General features: G+C 58.3%; 2 protein-coding genes across 3 annotated transcripts in view; one reads left to right on the top strand and one right to left on the bottom strand.

Moving 5' to 3' along the window:
* POLE (DNA polymerase epsilon, catalytic subunit) overlaps nucleotides 1–9,753 on the top strand; it is a 42,787-nt gene extending 33,034 nt beyond the window's left edge. Inside the window, exons 39-49 of the mRNA XM_079149441.1 lie at nucleotides 214–418; nucleotides 1,384–1,557; nucleotides 2,447–2,572; nucleotides 3,807–3,939; nucleotides 4,475–4,649; nucleotides 5,468–5,599; nucleotides 5,703–5,896; nucleotides 8,184–8,384; nucleotides 8,635–8,760; nucleotides 9,206–9,295; nucleotides 9,372–9,753. Coding sequence (XP_079005567.1) covers nucleotides 214–418; nucleotides 1,384–1,557; nucleotides 2,447–2,572; nucleotides 3,807–3,939; nucleotides 4,475–4,649; nucleotides 5,468–5,599; nucleotides 5,703–5,896; nucleotides 8,184–8,384; nucleotides 8,635–8,760; nucleotides 9,206–9,295; nucleotides 9,372–9,485 — 1,670 coding nt within the window. The 3' untranslated portion in view covers nucleotides 9,486–9,753. The remainder of the gene's footprint in view (nucleotides 1–213; nucleotides 419–1,383; nucleotides 1,558–2,446; nucleotides 2,573–3,806; nucleotides 3,940–4,474; nucleotides 4,650–5,467; nucleotides 5,600–5,702; nucleotides 5,897–8,183; nucleotides 8,385–8,634; nucleotides 8,761–9,205; nucleotides 9,296–9,371) is intronic.
* Nucleotides 9,754–11,455: 1,702 nt separating this feature from the next.
* Nucleotides 11,456–14,719, bottom strand: P2RX2 (purinergic receptor P2X 2). 2 transcript variants are annotated; one of them, XM_079150056.1, is made up of 12 exons: nucleotides 14,518–14,719; nucleotides 14,164–14,299; nucleotides 14,013–14,084; nucleotides 13,860–13,935; nucleotides 13,685–13,781; nucleotides 13,453–13,533; nucleotides 13,222–13,360; nucleotides 12,823–12,953; nucleotides 12,602–12,692; nucleotides 12,423–12,488; nucleotides 12,265–12,342; nucleotides 11,456–11,969 (listed from the first exon to the last, which is right to left on the bottom strand). In XM_079150056.1, the coding sequence occupies exons 1-12, from the start codon at nucleotides 14,691–14,693 to the stop codon at nucleotides 11,550–11,552; spliced, it is 1,563 nt and encodes a 520-aa protein (XP_079006182.1). In that variant the 5' UTR covers nucleotides 14,694–14,719; the 3' UTR covers nucleotides 11,456–11,549. The 2 variants fall into 2 exon arrangements, with proteins under 2 accessions (XP_079006182.1, XP_079006183.1); XM_079150057.1 differs by lacking the exon at nucleotides 12,265–12,342 and having other exon boundaries at nucleotides 11,827–12,090.
* Nucleotides 14,720–15,656: the final 937 nt, after the last annotated feature.

Below are 15,656 nucleotides of genomic sequence, written 5' to 3'. Positions count from 1 at the left end.
GCCAAGAGCTGAGGCCACAGCAGGCTTCCCAGAGTCAAGGGCCAGAAGCCGATGGCCCTGCGGTTCTGCAGGAGGTCAGATGCTGGTCGTGGGGTGCACGCCACACCTGACAGCACCTGCAGCACTGACTGTTCTGTCGCTGGCAGGGGAACTGGGCCCTGGAGATGGTGCTGGAGCTGGCCAGGGTGCGTGACGATCTGTGTTTCCCTGCAGTGTGTGTGGAACTGGACATTCAGAACCTGGCAGTTAACACCATCCTCCAGTCCCACCACATCAACGACATGGAGGGGGCTGGCAGCATGGGCATCAGCTTTGACGTGATTCAGCAGGCCTCGCTGGAGGACATGGTCACAGGCAATCAGGCCTCCAATGCCCCAGCCAGCTATGACGAAACAGCCCTTTGCTCCAGCACCTTCAGGTGCCCGCCTCCTGTGGGACAGTGGAAAGGCCCTGACCCTGCCCTTCCTTTAGAAAGCTAAGGCCTAAGGCAGTGTGCCTCGGGCTGCCCTTCTCCCAGTCGCACGCAGCTAGTTTCCCACTTCAGTGGCCCCATGCACACATCCTGCCTGATTATCATGACAAGTCCACAGACTAACTCCTACCCTGCTGTGGCCAAAGCATTTGACCCAAAAAGTGCTTCTCACACATGCTCTTGTCAGCGTGACTGAGTGTGTCTAGGGATCCCCAGGCACTCAGCCTCGTAAGCCGTCGCAGTCAGCATTGGCTGTCAAGGACTTTGGTCAGCAGCAGCTCCTGGCGATGTGCATTGTGTGTCGTGGGGCACTTCTGTGTGCCAGGGAACCCCACCAGCACTCCGCTGTCCCTTGTCCCCATAGCAGCTTGCAGAGTGGTACAGCCGTGCACTGTGGAGGTGGGGAAACGGAGGTCAGGGTAGCCACGGTTGTGGCGGGTCTTGGTGCCACTGAGTGTGAGGGTTTGCACCCCAGGTGAATCTGATTCCAGATTGTGTGTCTTGGCTGTTGCCCTGGGGCCCCCCACAGGAGGGGGAATTTGCTGGGATGGGACCAGGTAGGGTGGATGAGAGCTGGAACAGTCTTGGTTCAGCCTGAGAGGCAGATGGGTCCACCCCAGACAGCAGAGACCATCACTGTGGCAGTGGGCAGGGAGGCGCCATGCGTGATTTCTGGCTGTAACAGCCTATCACAGCCCCAAGGAAGTTTCCAGCTGGTGAGGGGCTGTGCTTAAAGACGAGAGCCGTTGTGCACATCTCTAGTGGCAGGGAGCATTTAGTGTGTTGAGGGAGGCGACACTGTGAAGTGGGACATGCCAGGCAGGGCTCCGGGCCAGGTGTGGGGTGGGGTCTGGACAGTGGGGTCGGAGGTGGCAGGGGACCATGGCACACCCCCTGCATTTGTCTTCCAGGATCCTCAAGAGCATGGTTGTGGGCTGGGTGAAGGAGATCATGCAGTACCACAACGTCTATGCTGACAACCAGGTGGTGCACTTCTACCGCTGGCTGCAGTCCTCGAGCTCTCTGCTGCACGACCCGGCCCTGCACCGGACTCTGCACAACATGATGAAGAAGCTCTTCCTGCAGTGAGTGCTCACCCAGGTCCAGGGCCGGGGGTGCTGCATGGACGTACCGTGTCAGGGGAGCTTTGCGCTGTCTAGCTTCTCGCCCTTGGAAGTAACGAGTCAGCGAACGGCTTTGAGCGAGTCCTGCAGCAGCATCCATAGAGGGCGTGCCGTTGCAACTGTGATGGGCGTTGTGACTGGGTGGTTGGTGTTGCCGAGAGCCCTCCATGCCGGCTCACAGTCAAGGGCACTGTGCCCCTGCTCCCTGCTGTCATGGCTGGGGATCTGCCACTGTCGCAGGATGAGTGTTTCAGTGTTGTCTCCCTAGACCACCCCTAGTATGAATGAAATCGGCTTCCTCTCCGCGTCTTCCACTCAGTCTCCTGTAGTCTTGTTGGGTTTTCTCTTATTAAAAATGGAATGAAGCCGGGTATTGTGCACACCTGTGACCCAGCAACTTGGGAGGCTGAGGCAGGAGATGGCAGGTTCAAGGCCAGCCTCAGCAACTTAAGGAAGCCCTGTCTCAAAAGAAAAGAAAAAACACTGGGGTGATACTCAGTAGGAGAGCACCCCTGGGTTCAATCCCCAATACAGGAGGCAGAAAAGGAATTCTCTCTATATAAAAGTAAAAAATAGCCATCTGTGATAAGAGCTGGCACATTTTTTTTCTTGTTTTTCTTTTTTTTTTTGTCTGTTATTTTCTTGCCTTGTCATATTTTCTTGCCATGCAGAAACTGCTGCCAGGTGCTGTGGCACGTGCCTGCTTTCCCATTCGCATGGGAGGCTGAGCAGGATCCAGGGCAGTCTGGGTGGCACAGGGAGACCCTGCTGGCCCTAGTGCATTGCGCAGGCCTTCCACTGAGGCTGGGCTCCCTGACCCGCTTTGCCATCGACTGAACTTGCCCCACAGGCTTGTTGCTGAGTTCCAGCGCCTGGGGTCATCAGTCGTCTACGCCAACTTCAACCGGGTCATCCTCTGTACGCGAAAGCGCCGCGTTGAGGACGCCATCGCCTACGTGGAGTACATCACCAACAGGTGGGTGGCGGGGCGTCCTGCTGGTGCAGCCTGCTGTCGCTCTGCGAAGGGCCAGTGTCCCTGTGGCACACCGCACGGTGGCCACTAGGTGTGAGGCATGGGTATGGCACTTGAGTGCCGTGGTGTCAGCCTTCAGCTGCTGCAGCTCTGACTTCGGGCAGTGATGGTGCCGCACCCAGGCCATACTCCCAAGGCTCCTTGTGGCCCAGAGGCTCTAGAGTACAACCGGAGCTCACACTTCTGGGTGTAACCATGGATGGAACATGTCCCTAAGCACACGGAGATTGCTAGAGCAGACACAGGGGCCCTGGGTGGATCCAGCTGCACCCCTCCACTGCAGAGTCTCATTGCCGAAGAGTAACAGTTCTGGGGCGTAGGAGTGAGGTCACCTACCTCGACCCCCACACAGCTGCAGACATAACCACTGCTCCACAGACCTGCTGCATGCCCTTCCACATGGGCCAGGGGTCCGAGGCTAGCTTTCAGTCCTCCAGTGTCATGCTGTGTGCCCGCCGGGCTAGCTGAGACACTGGGGGCTGCAGCACAGCTCCAGGAGGCCCAGCGCTGAGCACTGAGGTGGCTGGGTTGGGCCACATCAAGAAGCCGCTGCCAGGGGCTGAGCTGTGGCTCAGTGGCAGAGTGCTTGCTTAGCACATGCAAGGCACTGGGTTTGATTCTCAGCACCACATATAAATAAATAAGTAAATAAATGTCCATCACCAACTAAAAAGAATTAAAAAAAAAAACAAAAAAACAGCAGCTGCCACACTGCCATTCTCTCCTTAAACTGAGAGCAGCCGGGACAAGTGCAGGAGTCCTGGAGGAGCAGTGGTGGGTCGTCCAGCTGCATGTAAGTACCTTACTTAGGGTTCCTCCTGCCGTTTCTCCCCATCTGGGACAGAGCAGGGGTTAGTCATGTTGGCTGAGGGTGCTGGGGACGGAGGGAACACGCAGCACATCTGCACCCATAATGACGAGGCTGCGAGGCAGGCAGACCCGGGGACCCCCAAGACATACAGCCAGCCTCCCTCAGCCCAGCTCAGGTGCCACTCTGCAGGCAGTCTCCTAGTACTGCTGGCTCCTTCCCTTGGAAGTTTGAGGGGTGATTTGCGTCCACGCCAAGCTCATTTTTAAGTAAGAGGAGGGTAAATCGACACTGAGAAGGGAAAGACAAGAAGTGGAGGAGAGGGACACCACTGGTTTCACATGGCAGCTTCTCCCTGGTTCTTTGCAGCATCCATTCTAAAGAAATCTTCCATTCCCTGACCATTTCCTTCTCACGATGCTGGGAATTCCTTCTCTGGATGGATCCATCTAATTATGGTGGAATCAAAGGAAAAGTCCCATCTAGAATTCATTGTGGACAGGTAAGAGAGGCATCTGTTGGTGTCCACACACAGAAGCTGATTCGCCATGCTGGGAAGACGGGACCATGAGGGGGGGCAGCTCTGCAGCTGGTCCTGTGTGGCGTTGTGGCCATCCCAAGAAGAGGTTCTTTTCTATGAGACAGCGTCTCACTGTGTTGCCCAGACTAGTCTATACTCCAGGGCTCTGGCCTCAGCCTCCTGAGTGCTGGGGCTTCAGGCCTGTGCCAGCCACCTGGTGAAGGAAGCTCCTTAGGTTCAGAGAAGGGTCTGGTCACTGGGAAGCTCTGCGTGATTCTTCCCTCTTGGGAGGTAGGAGTTGAATAATTTTGCAGCAAATCCTCTGAGAGAGTAAGCCGTTGTCCTGCACCAGGTCTGCTCCATGGAGCACTGGTTCTTGAGCTCTGCAGGACCTGACTTGGGCTCAGGGATCCTGGAGGCCCAGGCTGGAAGAGGCCTCTCCCACATCTTGCCACTGCTGAGTCTCACCACTGCCTGTGCTGCTGTGGTGAGCACACAGGGATTGTCTCTGTTCCAGCAAGAGCCCCAAAAAGGAGAGGAAGCAGAGGACGAGCAGGAAGATGAGGACGAGCGGGAGGAGGAGGACGTGGAGGAGTCTGGGGTAGAGGACCTACTGGAGAACAACTGGAACATTTTGCAGTTTTTGCCACAGGCAGCCTCCTGCCAGAGCTACTTCCTCATGATCGTTTCAGGTGAGCCAGAGCACAGGCCAAGCAGCTGACAAGAGTTAATGAAGGTGGCTCAGGCCACATGGAGTGGAAAGAAGAGAGACAGTGGAAAATCAGATCTGGGTGGACCTGCTCCAGGGGCAGGGAGAGAGCTGTCTCCCTCCAGGCCACCACCTGCCAAGAAGCACCCCCACCATGTGACATGGAGGGTTTTCCTAGTTCTCCGGAGATCTGTTTCAAATAACGAAGCTGCACGCATTTCCTGGGAACATTTGTGCATGTGCACAGTGACCAAGACTCACCCAAACTGTCCTTCAGGCCTGACTTCCTACTGCAGGAAGCCCCTGAGCCTTGGCTGGAGCTGAGGGTGAGCTGATGTGCAGCTGAGCATGTGAACTAAGCTAGCCTTGTAGTTCAGGACACCCACCTAAACGGCACTTCATGATGAGCACGGCAGGCTCAAGGCCAGGAGTCATCTGCTCATCCAGTGGCAGAGGTGGCTTTGTCACGAGGTTTATGTTCATGTTTTGTCTGCTGGTCTTTGAGTCTGTGCTCTCCAGGCTGTCTCCTGAAGTGTCCCAAAGCATGGGCCCAGGAGTTGCAGAAGAGTTTGCCGACACTGGGGTCAGCCTCACTCACATCCAGCAGGAGGGCCGTGAGAGTTGGCCTAGCTGTGCCCTGCTCTCAGTCATGTCTGTTTCTCTAACTGAGGGCAGCAGATACAGGAGTCACTAGCAGTTTGGCCACGTCTGCCTGGTGGTCGGCTTGGCTGGCCACAGGGTGCCCCTAGTCTGGGGCACTGCCTACCCTGAGGACCCCTGGCTTGTGCCTGCCCTCTGCAGCGTACATCGTGGCGGTGCACCACAGCATGAAGGAAGAGCTGAGGCGTGGCGCCCCGGGCACCACCCCTGTGAAGAGGAGGGGGGCCAGCCAGTTCTCCCAGGAGGCTGAGGGGGCGGCCGGAGCCCTCCCTGGTGAGTCCCTTGCCACACCAAGCCAGCACTGTGTGCCTCTCGGATGGTCTGGGTGGACGTGGGAGGTCCCTAGTGCCAGGGCAAGCGCCTTGTCTCTTCCCAGGAATGATCACCTTCTCTCAGGATTACGTCGCAAACGAGCTCACTCAGAGCTTCTTCAGCATCACTCAGAAGATTCAGAAGAAGGTCACGGGCTCTCGGAGCTCCACTGAGCCCTCAGAGATGTTCCCCGTGCTCCCCGGCTCACACTTGGTGCTCAATAACCCTGCTCTGGAGTTCATCAAGTACGTGTGCAAGGTGAGAGCCGTCGAGGTGTCTGGGCTCAGGCCTCCGGGAGGCAGAGGCCCTGTCCTCAGGGGGCTTGAGCCCATGGAGCAGGCCATTCCACAGGTGCTGCCTGTGAGGACAGAGGCCCTCAGAGGCCCAGGGTGGGTAAGCAGGTGGAAGTCACAGCCAGGCACATCCGGAAGCAGGCACTGGGACAGGGAGCTTCTGGGTCAAGTGCCACCAGGGGCTCCACCAGGGGAGAGCTGAGCTTGGAGACCTTGTGGGGTGACACGAGAGCCTGCTTAGCGGGAAAGGCAGGCTGTCCTGGGAGGGCAGAGGTTGCCAGGTGGCGCCACACAGTGTCCCAGCAGAACACCTCACCCTGGGGCCAAAGGTCCAGTGACTGCTCGCGGTCTGACCGTCGGGAGGGAAGGTTCCCAGCTCGGTTTCCACCCCACAGTTCATTCAGGCGCTTTATGTTGACTGGGTTTCAACTTTACGTAGTCATGTGGGTTGGCGGGGTTGGCGAGGCTTGTGCCAGGATGTGGGGTGGAGCACTGCACCCCTTCCCAGCCTTCCCTATGCCCTCCCCAGCCCTGGCAGCCAGTCAGCACATTGTTTTTGAGTGTCACACTGGGTGCACTCTTGTGGTGTGCAGGTGTGTGCATGCTCCAGGTGGGTAGGGTTGGGGCACCCACCATCATGGTACAGAACTGTCGCCCCCCAAAAGGCTCCCCCTTGGCACCATCCCAGATCCCTGACTGTCCCTCCTGGAGGCCACCTAAGTGGAGTCCTGTGTCCTGCAGCCTGGGGGTCTAGCCTCTTTGACTTCACAGTGAAATGGGATCCTCAGGTGTGCAGAGTGACCTTCCCTTGGCTGCTCCTGCAGGGAGGTTGGGATTTGCTCTCCCTTCGTGGTAATAAACAACTAAGCAGCCATGAACATCTCATATGGTTCTTTGTGTGAATGTAAATCTCATTTCTCCTGCGTAACAGCCCAGGAGAATTGTTGGACCATATTGAATGTGTATGTTTGGCTTTGAAAGAAACTGCCAGGCTGTTTTCTCAAGGGGCTGTATGTAGAGTGTACTGCTCAGCCACGTGGCTGGAATTCCACTTTTCCACAGCCTCTCCAGAACCTGGTGGTGTTTGTTTTTAAATTTCAGCTGTTCAGGTGGACACGTAGTGTGGGCTTTCACTATGGTTTTGACTTGCACTTTCCTAGTGCATGGTGATTGTGAGCATTTTTTAAGGCCCTGTTTACTGTCCAGGTCCTTGGTGAAGTGTCTGGGTCTTTTGCCCATTGTTAAAAACTTGATGCATTTTGTTTTGGTCTTTTGCAGTGCTAGGGATTGAGCTTGCATGTGCTGGCCAGGGCTCTGCCACTCAGCCCAGCCCTGACTTGGCTTCCTTCCTGTGTTGAGAGGTTTTTTAATATTCTGAACACTAGTCCTTTGCCAGATGTGAGTTGTGCCTTTGGTGTCATATGTAAGGGATTTTTACTTTAGAGATACAAAGATTTCCTGCTCGTTTTCTTCTCCAACTGTTTTCTTACAGTTTAGGATTCTACTGCGGTCCAATGTGAGGTGTGTTTTGTTTAGTTTCTCTATTTTTTGTGGCACTGAGGAGGGAACCCAGGGCCTCACATGCTAGGCAAGTGCACTACCACTGAGCTGCAGCCCAGGCCTTCGTATTTTATTTTGGGACAGGTCTGGCTTAGAGCTTGCAATCCTGCCTCAGCCTCTGGAGTAGCCAGAACTGGAGGTGTGCCCCTGCAGCACACAGTCTGAGTTCAGTTGTATGGCAGGCCTATTGTAGGTCTGGGTTCCTGTTTCACAGAGTTTCCAGTTGTTCCAGGACCACTGGTTGAAGAGATTTGCCTGTCCAACTGGGTGGTCTTGGCACTCTTTTAAAAACTTAGTTGGCCATTATCTGTGCAGGTCTGCTTCTGGACCACGTATTCTTTTTTGCGTGTCAGTGAGCTCCATGTGCTGCTGTTGCTGAGGTTGTGTCTGCTATGGGGGTTCCTGTGTCTCTGGTTTGGTGCCACGGCGATGCTAGCCTCCCAGGACTAGTTGCAGCACCCTCCTTTGCCTGCTGGAAGGTGGTGTGTGGATCCAGTGCTGTTTCTGTAGATGTTTGGTATCTTCACCAGTGAAGCCTCCACTTGCTCGTGGAGAACTGCCACTGCAGAGAAGCCCCGAACGGGTTGAGGGAGGGATAGGATGACACCATGAAGCCATGCTGAGGAGGGGTCCAGTGTGACAGCGGCAGGAGGTCCTGGGAGCTGCCTCCTGAGGGACCCTGTCCTCCACAGGTGCTGTCTTTGGACACAAACATCACCAACCAGGTGAATAAGCTGAACCGAGACCTGCTTCGCCTGGTGGACATTGGCGAGTTCTCTGAGGAGGCCCAGTTCCAAGACCCCTGCCGCTCCTATGTGCTCCCCGAGGTGATCTGCCACAGCTGCAACTTCTGCCGGGACTTGGACCTGTGCAAAGACTCCTCCTTCTCACAGGTGGGCCAGCTGGGGTGTGGGGCATGTGGACTGAGGCTGTGGTCCTGCTGGCCCTGATGTCTACCCCTGCTCCCCACTGATTCCCTTGGATTAGCAGCAGGCCCCTATTAAGCTCTTGTGCCAAAGGTTGTCACACAAGTGGGAGGCCCAGTGCTCCCCTCTCCAGCCCCTCCTCCAGCCTCGTGGTGGTGATGCTGCAGACATGCTGTGGCCACCACTCAGGCCCTCACCCCTCACCCTGGTCTCCTAGGATGGAGGTGTCCTGCCTCAGTGGCTCTGCCCCAACTGTCAGGCCGCCTACAACTCAGCTGCCATCGAGATGGCCCTGATCGGAGCCCTGCAGAGAAAGCTGATGGCCTTCACCCTGCAGGACCTGGTGAGCTGCCTGCGGTCAGCCCAGGAGTTTTTGAACACAAAGTTGGCACTGCGGGAAGCAGACATGTGCATCGGTCCCACTTCTCATCTCAGGGGACCACACCAGCAGTCGGTCCTTGCCCCTGAGTCTAGGTGACGACATTCTGTTGACATCTGTTGGCAAGGGAGTGAGTCTGTGCAGAAGGGGCTTCCACAGCACCTGTGGACCAGCAGCTGGTTCCTCCAAGAGGAAGGCCTTGGTGATAGCGGAAGCCTCAGGACTCAGAGTCCACAGCGGGGTGCCTCCATTAGGGTGGGTGGTGTGGGAGGGGGCTGGTGAGGTTTTTATTTCATCCATTACAGACCTGACGTGTGTGCAGCAGGGAGGTAAAGCTTGTGTCCTCTCAACAGCAGGGCCAGGGGCCGCAGGTGGCTGGGCATGGTAATGGGCTGCTGCTTCCTTGCAGGTCTGCCTGAAGTGCCGTGGCGTGAAGGAGACCCACATGCCAGTGTACTGCAGCTGTGCTGGGGACTTTGCCCTCACCATCCGCACTCAGGTGGGTGTGGTTGCCTGCTCAAACCCTGGCTGCCTTCCCCTGGCAGGACCAGGTGTCACTGTGTCTTATCTTACAGGTCTTCATGGAGCAGGTTGGCATCTTCCAGAACATTGCCCAGCACTATGGCATGCCACACCTCAAGGAGACCCTGGAGTGGCTGCTGCAGAAGAGCCCTCAGCCAGGCCACTAGCAAGCCCCAGTCCCAGACATCTGTGTCCTTGCAGGCACCCTCTGCTCTCAGTGCTGTCTCACTGACCATCTGACTTTCCAGTCTCTTGGCCACAGTCCAGGGAATTGGGTGGGCCACAGAGACCATGCCAGGGAGCCCAGAGGCAGTATGAACAAGCTGAAGCAGGGAATATACCTCTGACCTCAACAACTCAACCTCTGAGGCAGGTCACCAGGCAAGAAACCTCTCAGGTCCTGAGGGGTCGTTTCTGCCAATAAACATGCTTTGAGGCCTCTGCTGCTTTCTGTACCTGCTGGTGAGGGGGAAAGTCCTTCCTGAGATACCACCCCAACCCCCGCTGTTTCTCATATTTCCTGGAGGCTCTGAGGTGAGGTGAGGATATGGGTGGAGGTGAAGAAGCAGATGCTGGTTGCTGTGGGTTCCCATGGCCCTGGCAGGCTGGAGTCTCACTTGTACCTGCGGAAAGAGGATCCCCCACAGCCCCGGGAGCAGGATTAGGACTGGTTTCCAGTGAATCCAGACCCCACCCCTGTGGGGGCCGAACTTTTGCTTCTCTTTGTGGACTCTTCCCATCCACAGCAGAGTCAGGAGGGGAGTGTCCAGATTGCCCAGGGACCTGGTGGGCCTGCAGGTTGGTGAGCAGGGCCTAAGGGCCCACAAGGAAGGGCTCTAGATATGTGGCCCATCAGGGACCTCCTTAACATGTGTCAAGGCCTGGAGTTCAGAAAAGTACTCTCTCACATGGAGGAGTCCAGGCTTTTTGTCTGTGAGGGAGAGTGAGAGACGAGGCGAGGCAGGAGGGAAAAGCCGTCCCAGAGGCAGGTCCACCCACGCTCCCAGGAGAAGCTAGACCTGTGACCTGGGAGGGCACCAGTCTCAGGGCTGCCCCCCTCCCCAGGTGCAGAGGCCCTGTGCATGTCCACCTGCACAGCAGGACCTGACTCCTCCCACTGACTCGTGTAGGCCACTTTATCAAGGCAGCAGGCAAGTGTTAAATGAGGCTTAAACCTGCCACCCCCCCAAAGGACGAAGGACTCACACCCGGCAGGAGGGTGGGGGCCCTGGGGCCAAGTGGCAGTTGACTCCAGACTCTCCCTAAGTTCATCCTGTCACTCGGTTACTCTTTTCCCACTTAACTTTTGTACTTTTAGATTGCTGGTGTGCGTGTGCTTGTGGGTGCCTCAGTCTCTAGAAGGGTGGAAGGCTGACATCTCCTCTCACCAGGCCCCTGGAACCCTGTGAGCTTAGGCTGCCTTTGGGGAGAAACCTGACGCCCGCCTGGTCCTGCTTGGAATGTGGACTGAGCCCGAGCTGTGCTGAGACCTCCTGAGTGAAGATCTAATCAAATTAGGGCGAGGGGGAGGAGGCAGAGCAGCTAACTGGGCTTCCTGGAAGTGAAGCTGGGGGAGGGACAGGGAGGGACAGTCAGGGGTACAGCAGGACAGGGAGCTGAGCAGGGCTGAGACAAGAAACCTGAGCCTCTGGCCCTGGTTTCTGAGCTGCAGCCAGGGACCCAAGTGGAAAGGCCAGTTTCTCCAAAACTAAAACAGACACCTTGTGAGCTCAACACCAAGGATGTCGAGGGTGTTTGGTGACCCATGATGGCTAGAGTTGCACGAGTGTTGGGAAGCAGTATCCCTTCACAAAGACCACCTGGTGAGAGGACTCAGGAGCTGGGACTGAGGCCGTTCCAGACTCAGTCTGTCAGGTAGACTGACAGAGGTCTCCCCAGCTCTTTGGCCTTGGAAGTGACATGCCACTGGTGTGCTGCTCCATGGGATGGGATGCCATCTGCCATGGGCACGCTGCACAGTGCCTTGCCTCTCCCTAGACAGGCATTCACCATGAAGCAAGTCCTGGTCTCAGTCCAGCAGGCACCACCACACTGACAGCACCCTCGAGGATGCGATAACCAGATTACCCTCAGGCCCACATCCCCTGTGCCAGCTCCTGGGCTCAGTCCACCACCCTGCTGGTCTCCATGGCACATGTGGCTCTGCCCTGTGCCCTCTGCACCCAGGCTGTTTAGAGGGGAGATAACCCAGACCGTGCGTGGGCCAGGCCCTAGCCAGGTCCGTGTTGTACTCCTGGGCTCATGGCTTTCCCCCAAAGAACAAGGCCAGAAGGCACCAAGCACAGGTTTATTGGACTTCTAAGGAATGGAACTAGGCAGTTTGGGGTTATAAAGTTTGTAGATGTGTGCTCCAAGAGCAGGGTCGGAGCCCCCTTGGAGCTCAGTGCTGTCTTGGGGTCGCAGCAGGCTGTGTGAGTATCAGGTAGAAAGAACGGCAACAAGCCCTGTGGGTTTCCACTGCAGAGGTGTTGGCAGGAGCCTGCCTCCCTGCAGGCCCCGAGAGGGTAGGGAGACGGGCCTGGGGTGAGTGAGGCCCCTTCACACAGGGTGGCTTCATGGAGACTCGTGGCTACTGAGGCGGGCAGGTCCTCAGTGCTGCCAAAGCAGCTGGACTCTGGCAGGGTCCTGAGCTGCAGCAGTGAGGACAGGAAGCTAGAGTTGGGCCAAGCCTCTGGGGTCTGCAGGTGTGGAGTCCTGCTGGGCCAGCCCAGAGGTGGATGCTCCAGCATGTTGATCCGGGGCAGCCACCATCTGTTCAGACAGGGCAGAGACAGGGCAAGGCCGTGGGGGCCAGATACCCGGGCCTTGCTTGGCCCCTTGCCAGCCCTCCTGGCCTGACAGAGGGCTGGGTTGGGGAGGAGCCTGGCCCAAAGCAAGGGCAAGGGTCACAGGCCAGCTACTGGTGGGCTGTCGTGGTGTACACACCTTGTCGAATTTCTTGTGACTGTAGACCTTGTTTTTGTTCATGAATGTTAGCAAGATCCAGTCGCACAGGAAGGATCCCTGAGGTCGCAGAGACCAGAGGGTAAGGGCCTGCAGACCCCCCCCCCCACCCCCATCCAGTCCCCAGGTGGGCTCCTTACCACCCCGATGGAGGTCAGAGCAGTGGCCAGGTTAATGATGGTGGGAATCAGGCTGAACTTCCCTGCCTGAGAAGCGGCTTGCTGTTAGACCAGACACAGCAGGAGTGGGGCTCAGGGGAGGGCTGGGGGCCAGGTCAGCTCAGAGGACCAGGGCTGCCTGGTCCCGGCAGGGTGTGTACCTGTCCATGCACGATGACGTCGATGCGGATTCCGTAGGCTTTGATGAGTGTGCGGGTGGTGGTGCCATTTATCTTATAATACTTGGCAAACCTAGGGTGGAACGAGCCAGGACTGCCCAAGCTGCCTACACATCCTTCCTTTCTGGGGCCACTGCTGGGGGGCCATGGTCAGGGCAATGGTGCTGCCCATCTCCTGGGCCAGATGTCCTGAGCATAGGTACCTGAAGTTGTAGCCTGAGGAGGCAGGGACGTGCTTGGGGTCAAGCCTTCGGAAAGAGTACTTGGGGTTGCACTCCGATGCAGACAGGTCCAGGTCACAGTCCCAGTTGATAATGGCCCCAATGACACCGCCCTGTGGGGGTGGGGGGCTCATAGCAGGGGACCCTTATGGTCTGGCAGCTCAGGGCCAGCATGCAGGGTAGAGGCCAACGCCCAGCCTTGGAGGCCATGTGGTAGGGTGTCAATAATTGAGCAGGTACATGCACAGGTGGTCAGCCGGTCAGGTTTCTCTCCTGCTAAATGCAGCCAGGGCTGGCCCAGGCAGGAGGGATGTCTGAGCTGAGGCAGAGGCCCTCCTGAGTGGCAGCCGCCACACAGCCTTGCTGACGCGCTGCCCTCACCCTGTGTGCCAGCTCCGTGAAGTTCTCCCCTGCTTGCTCCACAATGAAGCCCAGCTTGAAGATGGGACAGTAAGGGTCAGAGACATGATCGAAAGTGCAGCGCTTCAGGTAGTCGTCCTTGCGGCTGGCGAGGTTGCCCCTAGGAAGTGGCAGAAGGCGCGGAGGTCTGTGCCCCCGAACAGGAGCCCCTCCACAGTGGTCCCATCAGCCCTATGCCCTGCTGGCTCTTACTTGGAGAACTGGAATTTGGGGTAGTGGATGCTGTTCTTGATGAGGATGGTGAAATTGGGAGCCATTTTACCCAGAAATTGGCTGAGGAGGCACAGATAGGTTCAGTCAGCCCTCCCAGATGCAGTGCGTCCCACCTTCCACCCTCCTACCCAACTCTCCTGCCTCCACGGCCCATCTGGACTCAGGTGGAGAGGAGAAAGGAGCAGGGCAGGGGTGGCCGAGCCCTGCACACCTGACAGAGGCCCCATCCTCCACTGGGCACCAGCCCGACACCTCGCAGGTCTTGGAGGTCCCAAAATAATAGGGCACGCAGCGGCCAGTCCGAAGCCCTGCAGAAGAGGCTGGCTAAGCTGCTGGCGCAGGGCAGCTCTGCCCTGCTCCCCATGCCCTCACGGGCGCACACTGACCGTTGCCCAGCATGTCCAGCTCCCCAGCCACACAGTCGGAGTCCGAATGGCAGGTGGCACTGTGGACCTTTATGCTCTAGGGTGGAGAGGGCGGAGTCAGGGACCAAACCCCTGCAGCTGGCTGACTCCCCAGGACAACCGTGACGGCCTCACCTCCGGGCATTTTCCCAGGGTCTGGAAGGGGGTGACTTCGATCCTGGTGATGATGCTAAATACGCTGCCCCCCTGGGCGCAAAAAGAGGCGGCGGTGGGCAGGCGGCCCGCTAGGCCGCGCGCGGGCGCGGGCGCGGGGCCGGGGGCGCACCTCCGGGGGCTTCACGTATTCCTCCACGTCCCACACTTTGTGCCGCGACGCCGTGATGCCCTTGACCTTGGTGATGACGGAGCTCTCGGGCCCCGTCTCGCTGTCCTGGTAGCTCTTCTGCACCACGAACACGTACCTGCGGCGGGCGGCGCGTCCCGCGGGCCACCCGGCTCCGCCCCGCCGGCCCCGACCCCCGCCCGCCCGCCAGTCCCGCGGGACCCCGACCCCCGCCCGCCCGCCCCGCCGGACCCCCGCCCGCCCTCCCGCCCCGCCGGGCCCCGAACCCCGCCCGCCCGCCCGCCCGCCCGCCCCGCCGGACCCCCGCCCGCCCGCCCGCCCGGCCGGGCCGCGCACCACACGAAGTAGAGCAGGATGAGCAGCTGCACCGCGCGGTACACGACGCCCAGGCGCCGGTTCCTCACCACGATCACCTTGGGCGTCTCGTAGTCCCAGAACGCCGACCAGCAGCCCCGGGCCAGACGCCGGGCCGCGGCCGCCCCCGCGGGGGCCTCGGGCGGGGCGGCAGCCATGGAGCGGCCCGCGCTGCGCCAAGGGCGCGGACAGACCCGCCGCGGCGCGGGCGGTCGCTGGGGAGCCGGCGCCGCCACCCCGGGCGTGGCCTCGCGCGCCCCGCCCTGCCGGCCCGGCGCGGCCGCCGCACAGGTGCGGCAGGTAGGAGGGCGGCGGCCCGGCCGCGGAGTGGGAGGGCGAGGGCGAGCCGCTCGGCGCCTCGGGGCCTCGGCTCCCGCCCAGGAGCCTGAGCGCACACGCGGGGCCACCGGCGCCGGCCTCTTGGCTGAACGCTGTGGCTCCCACGTCTGCTTCATCCACTTCCGAGCCACTGGTCTCCGCCAGCCTTAGCTGTTATTTGGTGACTCTATATCCTCACCCACCCACATATTTTGAAGCAAATCCTAAACATCAGTATTTCACGTAAGGATACATTTTTACATTTTATCCTTTTATGGAGGTGAAATCCACACATCATAATTAACCATTTCGTATCTCACTGAATTGCCCAGGCTGGCCTCCAACCTGCGATCCTCCCGCATTAGCCTCCAGATTCACTGGGATTATAGTGTGGGCCACCGCGCCTGGCATAATCCGCCACGGTGACTCAACAGTTCTGTGACCAGCACATTCACGGTAGTGCAGTCGCCCCCGCTGTCTACTTCCCCACTCCGGGACCCCCTGCTCTGACGACCGCTATTCCACTTTCTCTATGCGGGCTTTTCTATTCTGTTTCCAATGGATGAAATTATATGGCTTGCTCCTGCCTTCATTCACTCAGCCTGTTTCCAAGGTCCACCGAAGTGCACCGTGTATCAGTTCTTCACTTTTCTGTGGCCAAAAAATACCATTCCATGGATACACCTAGACATTTAGGTTGTTTCCACCACTGGCCATTGTGAGCGATTCTCTCGTGTGCAGAAGTTTCCTGAGCACTGTTATATTGATTTACATTTGGCCCCAGGTTGCTGCCCTACCTTGAA

This window comes from Sciurus vulgaris, assembly GCF_902686455.1.
Source record: "Sciurus vulgaris genome assembly, chromosome: 8".
NCBI lineage: Eukaryota > Metazoa > Chordata > Mammalia > Rodentia > Sciuridae > Sciurus > Sciurus vulgaris.
This window is presented reverse-complemented; position numbering and strand designations above follow the sequence as displayed.

Bases quoted from the DNA above. Each gene is read 5' to 3' on its own strand.
- P2RX2 (XM_079150056.1), bottom strand. From the start codon at position 14,693: ATGGCTGCCGCCCCGCCCGAGGCCCCCGCGGGGGCGGCCGCGGCCCGG. The intron at 13,534-13,684 runs GTGTGCAGGGCT...GTGCCTCCTCAG, and splicing joins GAGGATGGGGCCTCTGTCAG to CCAATTTCTGGGTAAAATGG. The intron at 12,954-13,221 runs GTGAGGGCAGCG...CCACCCCCACAG, and splicing joins TCACGGAGCTGGCACACAGG to GGCGGTGTCATTGGGGCCAT.